Genomic DNA, 12,329 nt, shown 5'->3' with positions numbered 1-12,329 from the left:
AACATAGTTTGAGTGTAGTAAATGTATGTTAAGGTCTTGCCAAAGCTAGACCTTAGTGAAGTGGCCGAGATTTGAACCACATACATGTACCTAATGATCGGTAGTCCAGCCACCTATCTACTAAACTAAAAACACATCTACACATAGACTTAAATACTTGTATTAGATAGCTCAGAGAGTTGCTAAGGTGTGATTGGTCCACAGCATGTCAAGTGATATGGGGACTGCAATTTATTGTTAACAGTTCACGCCCGGTCATCTGGATGGTTATATTGACCAGCTGGTCAACGATAACAGTAGGAGCATACGCGCTTGAGCTAAGACAATGTATTCATGTATCAACAATATTCGTCATAACAGCTAAGCACAGAGAAGAAAGGCGAAGACAATGGATATCTACTGTAGATCAGACTCTATTAAACTGTTCGTGTTCAGACTTTCATGTAAAAACCATGACTTGGTCTTAATCAAGGTTATCTAATATTATAATAGATATTTCCTGTTATGTATGTAATACACATTCTTTAGCCTACCTAAAGGAGTTTTATTTTCCCTCATGAAAATACAACTCCAGCGGCCAAAAGAATGATATATAAACACCCTACCAGCCATATCTGTATAAAAATATTTACATAAAAACGTTAGTTTGTCACATATCTTAACAATATTTTTCAGAACTAAATGAGGTAGTGATCGAGGTGAGGAAATGAGAGAAACAAAATGCACTAAGGTATAGAACACGTCTGGTCCATGCTTAATACTAGATCTGCATCTAGAATCTCCTCCGAGTCTGCAGCACCCATCATGGCCTCTATTTCTGTGCTGGACAGTGTTGTCTCCTCTACCATCCTCCCATTTCGTCCACATTCTGCTGCAACCCTTGCCAGCAGTCCTGAAAATATAATAGAGAAAAGAATATTTAATTTTGTTTGTCTGGTGAAGCTTGTGAAGAACCAAGTTATTAGACGCAACACTAGGTAAAGTGCTTTAACCACAGCAAACGAGCACCTAATTCCATACCAAATGCATTACATATTGTTCATTTTTGTATTTTACTTTGGTAAGTTCAATATGGAATGCTTTAGTAAAGTTCAGTCTGTCTTCGATTTTCAAAGCTGGTTTTCGAGTTAAATTTGCTCAACATCTCTTTATCAATACATTTCTACTTAAATGATAAACCCCCTTTTTTAAATTTTTGGTTGTCTTACTAAAATAATACTTTTACATTATCAATAAAAAGAAAAAAGAAAAAAAGCATAAACCCTTACTGAATGGGGCTATTTTGAAATTTGTAAGACTGGAGGGGGGGGGGCCTCAGAGCCTACCCCTTAAGTAACCAAATTTGGCACTGACGTTTCAATTTTCTTGTTAGAATTTTTAAAATCTGATTTTATTTCTCGAAAATGGTATACACATATGAGTTATAGTTTAAATAGACCAATCTGAATGTCTCAAATTTTAATATCTATGGAAAGTATTTTTAAATAGTGAATATGTGAGCCATTGTTTAAAACAATATATCTAACGATCGGTTCTAATAACCACCGTTTTAATTTCTCTCCTGGTGAGAATATATATAAAAAATCTCTGTTTGTAACCTATCTAAAATGTTTCATTCCAAATTGTTTTTGGTTTCAGAGTTTTTGAGAAGATATAAAGCTCTCTATATCTCTCTTGACTTGGATTTTTTTTAAATTATATGCTCACAATGTCATCTTAAGTCTTTAAGCTTTTACACAGTTCATTTCTTCTCAAACAGTTTTTATATGCCTTTTTTTTGCATATTTTTCAATTCTTATGTATTTCAATGTTTTATGAACATTTTTTTTTTTTGCATTCTACTGGAAAACTGGAAGAAAAAAAAAAAAAAAAAAAAAAAATCGGCTCGACCTTTTATCATGAAAGGTCTGATTTTCAACACCTCAGTGTCATAAGATTTATAACACTTGAAAAAAAAATCATGAAGCGCTAGCTATTGCTGAAAATGCAATGGGTTTGACAACAAAATTTGTCTGGGGGGGGGGGGCGCCATCTGAGACCTTTCCGGTAAAGTTAGGGTTAACACAAATTTCCGACAAGGCACAGGGTTGCTTATTGATATTGACCATGATTTTGCACGACCCCAAGTCTCGTGACTAAAATCTTTGTTGTGCAACACTGGGCAACTTTGATGCTATTAATGTCAGTTATTATGCGTCTAGAATTTATGGATAGTGAAAAATAGGTAAATATACTTGAATTGAAAAAAGCCAATCTGAATTTACACAATTTGGACGTTATTTCACAACTTTCCTTTCCTTACATTTTATTTTATTTTTGTATTCATGTTGCTTTATTGGTATCTCTATATATTTAATCTACCCATTTATTCTAAAACTGTATCATAATTTAATTGGATCTGTATATAGATAAAATGTCTTACCGTCTCCAACGTCAAGAACCACTTCATCAATAGAAGTGAAATGCTCCACTGCATATTTGTAGAAGTCTGATCTTGATGGCATGTAGAGTTGGCTAGTGCCAGCACCCCTCCTCCTAGACTCGACAATACCATACTGCATACAGACATTATGGTTGACATCTGTTGATAAATATATATGCACATTTTATATGGCTACTTAGAACAGTATGAATAAGCCTTAATTTCCTATAGAAGTAAAACGAATATACATACATGTGATTTTTCACATGAGGCACAATTTCTTTTCAAACAGATACAATGTGATTTTTTGAGTTCTGAATGCACCTTTTTCTTTAGGAATAAAAACCCAGACATTAGAAATGCATTTGTTTCACAATTACTCCGCAGTTGTCTAATTAATATAATTAGCTTGCTTTGGAGGTAATGTGTTTGAGATCACATGGCAAGCATCTTATCTTCATTTGTTCAGCATTAGTCAGCTATTATATGTTTTTTTTCCCCAAAAGCATTCAGTAATCATTATTTTTTGAAGTTTTGAACATTCATTGTAAATGTCATTGGATTCTGTCAGAAGTTAATTTCTGTCATTACCAGAACTCAAGATTATATTTAAAATCCAAGTGATATAAACAAAAATTTATATGAATGTTGAGCTTCATAGGAGGATTTCTTAAGAAAGAATTTTCATTCAGATCGAGCAGCCAATCTAACACACTGGAAGTTATACGGTAACATTCTTTCTTAATAATTTATATTTTTTTAACACACACTGCAGCTATCTCATTATTACACAACCACAAAAACGTTTGTTATGTTGCTTTGAATACCGAAATAACAGTCAGCTTCATAAGATATTTAATAAAAGACATGGAACATGCATATAGTTACCTTGAATATCTCCTACTGGGGACTGGACAATATGCAATATATGCACATCGTGTCGGGTATGTTGGCTGACCACTTTGGATATCGCTGTGATGTCCTTTGTCAGGAAGATTCTGGTAGTAGCCGATGGTGTTGAGGATAACTGGATATCCTGTAATATCAGAAATTCAAATAAAAAGGAAAGAACATACAAATTAACTATAATTCTAATATGTTGAGCCCAGATAATATACACAGTGCAAAGTTCTGGAAACTGTTTTTTTTATTTTATACCCTTTTCATAATTATCTGCAGCTTAACATTTGCTATGTTGAATCAAAATAGAAAAATCAAATTTGAAAATAGGATGAAATAGCATGTGGGTGCAGTTTTCCATGCCAGTCGTCTGGGCGAAAGTGCCATTGTACGTAATATATGACTTGTGGGAAAATTGCAATTTCTATGCCATGAATATAATTGTTTGTTTTTTGTTATCAATGACAAATTACCAATGATTTTTCATCAGCATAAGATCATTCTCCATGTAAATCCCTTAACCTTGAGTTCCTTATAGATTACAATATTACAACTTTGAGATATTTTAAACTCACAATTTTGAGATTTGTTTTATGTGAAATTCAGTTTACCTCTTTCAATTACCAAGTGCCTACAAATAAGTGCTTTGGAACCTTAAGAATATGGGACAATACCTCTTCTAGTTCTTGTATCATAAGGGCTGGGATGTCGTCTGCATTCATGTCCATGTCTCTCTTGGCCCTGCTGATGTGCTCCAGGAAGACCTCTGGGATGTTACCTTTTGTATACTTTTTACCTGAAAAAAATACATATACATTGATCATAGAGCTCCGGAGTCAATTTGACCCCCCCCCCCCCCCTCCCCCCACAATATCTTGGCCACAGAAGGTCTGATTGATGGGAAATTTTGCATGGACAGCAATGCACATGCAAAGAAATGTTGCTTTGATGTTTGTTTTTTACAAAAATCACTCATTTATTACTTTATTATAATTCATGCAAATTAAATTCCTATTTTAACACATTCAATAATATATCATTAAACAAGGCAAACGCCAAGCGTTGTCTTGCCTGCATCTTAGGCCCTATAAGCAGATCAGGAGGTGAATTTTGGGTTCTGGTAGTTTACTCTTTAGCAATAATGGAATCCCAAGGAAAGTCTGTTTTCCTTTTGACCTGTTGCCTTTGACCCACATTTGAACTTGACATGTTTTATAGAACAATTTAGAAAAGGCAGTATTTTGTACACAAACGTACTATGCAAAATGTCAATTGTGGCTAGACGTGTGGTTAAGTAATGTTGCATAACCTCTAGCATGGACTGTCCCAATTTTGGGGCAAATTTGGTCTCAAAAGTTGCGAGACAATAAAGTCATTGAAAGGCAGGTTGTGATTTGTAGCGGTTACGTGGCAGTCCTGGATTGTGTACGGGGGAGGCAGGGGCCAAATTGACCCCCCCCCCCCCCCAGTCAGAATAGTCAACCCTACTAGTTCATCTAAACTTTAAAATTTGGATTGATGGAGATACAGGATAGCAATTATTGTATATCTTGCTGGGGCTCAATATTCTCTTCAATAGACATTATACGAAGCCATGATTTGTGCATACCAACATAGGGTTCCAGGGCTGCTTCTGAAGTGAAGGTTGGGTATCTTTCTATCGCCTCTTCCCACGTCTTAGCCCCAACTCCCTTAGCAAACACGCTCTTCAGACTCTTCATTGCCTTCAGTTCATCGGCATCCGCCTTCATCTTTTTAACATTCAAAGACAAGGTCGCCTCCAGAAGAAGTGAATATCGCTCCTCTTCTGAGAGTCCTTGTAGCTTCATGAAACACTATAAAATAAGACAAATGAAAATAATAAGAGTAGTTATTAGTGCACGTGAAGTATTGTTGCTCACTGTCAGAAGACAAATTTTATTTGCATATATATGAACTATCAACTTTTTCAATCAAAGTCAATTCTTCTGCAAAGAATCCCCAATTCATCTATTGTTTGATTTGAATATGTAAAAAACTATTGCTTTAACCCTATTCTCACTTTGAGTGCAAGCTTAATGCGAAATATTGCAAGGACGTCAATACAGATTTGTTTTTATCACAAATTTGTTACTTTATTATAATTTATGCAAATTAGATACCTATTTTAACATATTCATTAATATTTCATTAAGTTATGAAGCTCAATCTCTTTTTTTAAAGTTGCTGAATAGCATAGGCAACAATACTGAAATAATAAATAATGAAATTTCCGATCAATTCTTTTGTATTCTATTGTTTCATAAACTACTTATGTATCTATTGTTTTCATTTATATATGTGATTTTTTTCATGTTTCAAAAGTGTATCTTGAAAAGTTTCAAGACAAGTATGGTCAGGCAAAAAGACTAGAAGGCACAATTAACAGTGTTGTAAAGCAATTTAGGAAAAGCAGTATTTTGTACACGAACGTACCTATGCAAAAAGTTGATTTTATTGTTAATTTTTAGAACTCGGTCTCAAAGTTGCGAGACAAACAAAAAAAGTCAGAAAAAGTCACCGGAAGCCGTGTCGCTATTTGCAGCCATTGCGCATCAGTCACAGATTTTGAACAGGAAATTGAACCCCCCCCCCCCCCCCCCCCTCCAGTCAGAATAGGGTATCCGCCAATGGTGGCGCTATATTACTTTATTTACTTTGGTTGTGATGATTTGATAAACTCCTTATAGCGGCTGAATAAACCACAATTCTCATTTGCACAGAAAACATGTGGTATGTGTGACATCCAGTCCAGCTCAATTTTTGTATTTTTCATATAGCTCATTATTACTCAGCAATAATATACATTTTCTACCAAAAAGTTTTGAACATTCGCAAGTCAAGTTTTGTTCGATTCTATGAAGAAAAAAAATGCTTTCCTTCATTACTCAAGATGATATTTAAATGTGTAAAAAAAAAAAAAAAAATTTAAAGCTTACTTACACATTGTTTCAAATCCTTTCCAGTAGATTCTCTAGTTGCATCGAAAAGGAGAGTGGCTTTCCTGTAGCATCTGTTTGAATAACTAGCCAACTGGAAAGTTGGCTCGAGAGCCCTCAGTGCCTGTAAATTACAACAAAAAAGAAATGGATAATATATGCTCTCATAACCAGTTTGATTCTGAACATTCCAATTCATTCACTGCAATCACCATTGCATTACATAATTCACCATATTGTAATATGACCCCTCAAGTTAAAATATAAGAAATGTTAGAACTTTTTGGCTAAAATTTATGTTTCCAACAGTCACTCTTGAAAGCTCGATCATCTCAAATCAATCATTGATTAAACTCCATTTTGTCATGTACATGTAAGTTGGCTGAATATAACAATAACCTTTTTATTGGGGGTTTGGTGATGTTCATGAGTTTTTATGCTGAACATAAATCTAATTTAATGTCCGATTCATCGTTTCATTAAAAAAAAACCTACTTCGCTACAAGTAAAAATAGAACATTGAATGAATTCAGCATTTTATCTAGATGAAAATGTCAGATGAAAATGTCAGCTCTAGTGTTTAGACTTACATTGAAGGAGCCATTTTTCCCAAGGGCTAGGGAACACTTGCGTCTTGTCGAGGCAGTCATAGTGCAGGGCCTCATCCTCCACATCAAGGTTGTTGTCATCGTATAGAATTGACCTGCAGACAGCAACCTCCTCCTGCAAGCACGGCTTGTCTACAGCAGGTTGCCCACACCTATGCAGTGATGCCACTCTCAATGCCTCAACCTTGTCCAGGTTTTGGTACACCCTGCAGCGCCATCCACGAGATAGATGTTCATATCTAAAGCAATCAGAAAAAGTATATTGGTTATAGGATATTGAGATGGGTAGGATATAGAAACATGGTGTATATATGTATCATGCAGAATAAAATATTGGAAAAAAGCTTACACGGTATACCTTTCCATGCAGTCACACACACTTTTAAGAAAACAAATATGAACATGGTACACAAGGGAAATATTCTATGGGATTTTATTTGAGTCAGGGATCTAAAAATATTTTGTATTGTCCTTAATATACCCTTCATTGTATAACTATAAATGGAACACCTCTCTATTACCATTTTTCTTCCCAAATGGTACATTGACTACCTGGGTAGCATTTCTTTTATGTTACATGCTTCCACTACATATTTGTGGACTGCATAATAAATGGAGAAAAAAAAAGACAAGTGATAAATGAATATGTTCTGTACATATAATATCGGTAAGTACATCACATAATCCCTTTAAAAATTTAACCTTTGTCTCATACACTGTAACTACAAAAAGAAACAAAAATAACATTAAAAAGCAATTGCAAAAACGGGTAACTTTTATAGAATAAAATACCTTTCATCGTCAACAAGATCCTTAGCTGCAAGAGCATAGCACACCCCCTCCTAGGAGCTGGTAAGCTGTTCCAGAAGGGCCATCTACTGCGAGGACTGGAAGGACATGGGAGCTCTGGAAGTGGGTTGCTGCCTTCATCACGAACTGTTTGGCCTCCATCACTTCCTTCCTGGTACGTGGTCTCTGGAGATCCTTCTCGGGCTCCACAAGTTTTTTGAGGGAGATTTCAGAAATGCCTACATGTAAAGAAATAAAATTTCAGGTCAATGACACATTTTCAAAGATTGTGACATTTAAATCTTTAATGTTTATAAATAATATCCCCTGTGCAGAGAACAATCTACATTTTGAAAATGACACCAGGGGCCCGTTGCATAAAGACTTACTATTATGGTAACTTTGCCATTATGGTAACTACCATGGTAACCGGGCTCAGCAGCCAATCGAAATCAAGGTTTCTATGGTAGTTACCATAATAGTAAGTCTTTATGCAACGGGCCCTGATACATATTATTAGTAACTGGATCAAAACACACAGAGGCTCATCAGGGAAATTTTGTCCTAGAGCTATACAAAAAATATTCCTATAGCCCTTTTCAATTCAATCTCATTTTGCCTTATGTGGAAAATGCAACATATGAACATTGTTTTGGGAATTGGCAATTAATCATTTTTCAACTTTATTTTGGTTTTAATCAGCAGTTGGCCATTTTACCTTCCCTGTGGCTATTGCAGAGGGGCATTAAATAATCAATTTGGCCCCAAACATGTACTTCATAAACAATAAGAAAAAGGAGATTGTAGTTTTGATGAAAAAAATGGAAATATTTGTGGTATTTGTATAGGAGTCCATTTAAAAATTGTTTGAAGTTATACAAAATCAAATAATAAAAGTGGAATGTCCCAATTTTATCAGGCTTTCAGTGCTGTTATATTGATAAACTATTTTGTACACATTCTCTCCATGATATTTGCATTTCTCTTTGATTTAAAAACTGCCAATCAATAACATCACATTTAAACTTAGTGATATCATGTAGAGAGAAATGTTGTACGTCTGGAATTATTAGTGAAATGAATTTTGTAAAAGAATGGAACACAAACTAACCTTGACATTTTTGTTCAATTGCTGCATCTGAATTCTCCGCCGAATGTTCAGAAGTCTTCTTTCGTCTCTTACGTTCTGGTGGAGTTCCGTCGCTGCTAGATCCAGAACTGCTACGTTTTTGCCTCGATTGTGTGTAAGATTGAGAAGGAAGGAGTTCTTCCTCTGATGACGGAAATGAATAGATCATGTCGTCATTAACGATCGCCATCACTGACAAAACATCGGTCAGGCTGTTCTCCGTTTTTTTCAAAGTCTTTGCCATGTTTGTGACACTCATTTGGCAAAACTTTGCCTGTGTAGAAAGACCATTACTAAAACAGACCTGGGAAGAAGTAAATCGGACAAATACAGGCATTAATATAAGCTGCTTAATGAAATTATATTCATTTTGCTTTGACAACCTCACACAAAGATTATAAGGGATACAGTTGAATGTTCTACATGTTTGCCTAGAACTAGAAATATCACCGAAAGTGATTAATACTCACTCCCCATGTGTGTGCACGAAAAATGAAGAAGTGGTTTGATATATACAAGATTTTACAGATTTATTGCAATAATAGACCATTACCATGGCAACACACTTTCCGACACATTAAAAAATGTGTCTTGCACATAATCAACTCAAGACCAATATTTGTGCGAAATTTAATGAGCATTGCTCGAAAAATGAAGAAGTGGTTTGATCTGCAAGATTTTACAGATTTATTGCAATAACAGACCATTACCAATGCAACGCACTTTCCGACACATTAAAAAAATGTCTTGTACATAATCAACTGGAGACCAATATGTGTGCCGAGTTTCATGAGCATTGCTCAAAAAAATGAGGAAGTATACATGTATATAGTTCGATCCACGAGATTTTCCCCGATATATTACAATAATATGCCGTTCCCATGGCAACGCAGTATCCAACACAGTAAAAAAGTATGTCTTGCTTGCACATCTCCATCCTAAGACCAATATGTGTGCCAAGTTTCATGATCATTGCTCAAAAAATGAGGAAGTAGTTCGATCCACAAGATTTGCAACAGACTGACCGACTGACCGCCCGACAACCCGACCGTACGCCAATTCCTATGTACATGTATACCCCCTTCAAACTTCTTTTGGCGGGGGAACATGCAAAAAAAGATCCCTTTTTCCTTGAATGCCAATTTTTACTCATATTTCTTTGTTGTACATGTACATGTAGCTAGGGTAGATATGTTTTGCATAATATACAAATTACAATTCCCCTTGAGAAATCAAGAGTGAAGTTGTAGTCTGCCTGATGATCGTGTCATGTAACATACAACAAATGTGCATGCACAGGACATTCAGAAACTTTTAGTAAGTCGATTTCCTCCGAAATGTACAAACAGTACAGACTATATACCTCTATGTTTAGAGAAACAACCTATATTTTGCACTCTCATTAATTAGATGAATTTTCATTAATACAATTGCGATACAAGTATGGGATGTATAACTTTCAACAGTTTGCACTGCGGTAGAGTTTAGATTCTGCCCTCGTTATAAAGGAGAATAAACTCCTCAGAGACAATTGAATTGTAAGAATGCAGAAAAATTAAAGTAACATAAATGTCAGTGAAATTAAGTTGAAGCAAAAACAGTCAATTAATGAGTAAAGACGTGAATTAAAAAAAAGTTATGATTACTAATGTTTAATATGGAGATCATACATGAAAAACTTTCCAATTTCTTTTGCAGATATTGCACTAAAATCACCTCTTTTATAGGAGGACTTGGACAAAAATTCTGTTCTATGAATTGACTGAGGAAAAAAATGAAATTCACATATTTTTGTACATGTGGGAGAGTTCTCCTTGTATGACATCACAAAAAGTGACTGCGTTGCCAATATGAGATATTCCATGTCATCAGTGATTGAAACTTTTAATGGTGCACCATCCTCTCAGGTTGGCTAGCACTAGGTGGGTAGTCCAGTAATATGGCATAAAGCTAGTCTTGATACCTTTACAATACATTGTACATTTCAGTATAAATTATACCTGTATAATTGGATTTATAATGGAAAACAGGAATGTATGGAAGGGCATTGTACTAATTTGTTACAAGTTTGGTAACATATTTGTGGTATGAATGTCATAAAGAATAGAGGAAAAATTTGTAATCATTTAAGTGTGCATATATTATAAGACTACATTATCAGGATGCTGCATTCTAGGTTAGGAGCCTGGACAGTTCGAGTACCACCGGTACGATTTCAGGACTCAATTATGTATACAGTTCTGTTTCTGTCCCGTTTAAAGCCAGTATAACCTATAGCACCCTTGTAAGGACCATCTGCATAAGTAAGTCGTGAACTATTATATAAATAGTGTATACTCTATCATACAATAATGAATTATATGTCCGACTAAATTACTAAATTATCCTGAGTCAAAATAAACCTGCACGAGGGATAATTTAGTATTTGGAGTTCATAGTCCAGTATTTATAGTGTACATGATAGAACATTCACTATTTATTATAGTAAATAGACTCCTAAATACAAACCCCCCTCCCATTCATGAATTTCAGATTTCTCCAAAAAGGAATTAAAAAAAACATTCTTTAGAGAATTCTAGATGTGTTTGTTTTTTTTGTTTTTTGAGAATCCTGAAATTCTGAAGAAAATTTTTTTTGGAGACTTTTTTATTTTGTTTGGTTTTTGTTGAGAATTCAGAATACTTTCTTTCTTTCAAGAATTCATAAACTTTCATAATACAATATGCTGATTTACAGAAATACATTGTCAATCGCTATGTCAAAAGGTATAAGACTAACTTTGAATGTCGCCCAGTACATAGTCTAGCTAGGTTAATCCTCTTTTAAATATCTCTTTAAAAATCTAATCTAATCTAAGATGGTTAATGTCAGCTTAAAGCTTAAAGGGAAATTGAATCTTTCATAGAAATTTGGTTTGGATGAATGTAGAAAATCAAACAAATATGAGTTTTTAAAAGTATATACAAGTATGGAGACCCTCCCATTGGCAATGTGACCATGTATGTATGACTTAGTGGGGAAACTTTCAGTTTGTTAGGTATACTTTCCTACATGTAAGTTCCATGTTTAACCAACATTGGCCATTTAGAAAAAAAAGTACTTTGTATAAAAAACACTCTCTGCACATCACATCAGAACAAAAAATACAACACAAGGACAACGCAAAGCGTAGCAAGCCCTCGCTGGAAACAAACGGCATAATACATCAGAACAAGTTACATGTACGTCCATTAGACGGAATTAAGTTACTGACATCTGGGGATTGAATGAAAAGAAAGTTTACTACTTTACGGAATAACCCAAGACATTTGACCTTTGACCTAATGTACATTATTCCAAAATCAAATTTAGGCTGTATTTGATACCATGCATGTACCTTCATATCAAATTTCATGAAAATCTGTCAAACATTTTAAATTATCAAACGGAAAACCAGTACGTGTTCACAAGATTTGTTACAGGCGGACGGAAGGACGGACAGTAGCGTTACTATTTTCCCCTCAGATTTCCTCCGCAAGGGGATT

The 12,329-nt window shown here is 34.9% G+C and overlaps 1 protein-coding gene across 1 annotated transcript; it reads right to left on the bottom strand.

Moving 5' to 3' along the window:
• Nucleotides 1-526: 526 nt before the first annotated feature.
• On the bottom strand, nt 527-6,933 carry LOC115929978. Its single transcript, XM_031000216.1, has 7 exons — nt 6,870-6,933; nt 6,284-6,403; nt 4,932-5,157; nt 3,997-4,118; nt 3,311-3,458; nt 2,423-2,581; nt 527-892 (listed from the first exon to the last, which is right to left on the bottom strand). Exons 1-7 carry the CDS (start codon nt 6,927-6,929, stop codon nt 726-728), a joined length of 1,002 nt encoding a protein of 333 aa, XP_030856076.1. The 5' UTR covers nt 6,930-6,933; the 3' UTR covers nt 527-725.
• Nucleotides 6,934-12,329: the final 5,396 nt, after the last annotated feature.

Source organism: Strongylocentrotus purpuratus, unplaced genomic scaffold (genome assembly GCF_000002235.5).
Source record: "Strongylocentrotus purpuratus isolate Spur 01 unplaced genomic scaffold, Spur_5.0 spur5_scaffold_6, whole genome shotgun sequence".
Lineage (NCBI taxonomy): Eukaryota > Metazoa > Echinodermata > Echinoidea > Camarodonta > Strongylocentrotidae > Strongylocentrotus > Strongylocentrotus purpuratus.
Note: the sequence above shows the minus strand (reverse complement) of the source record. Positions and strands in the feature narration are given on the sequence as shown.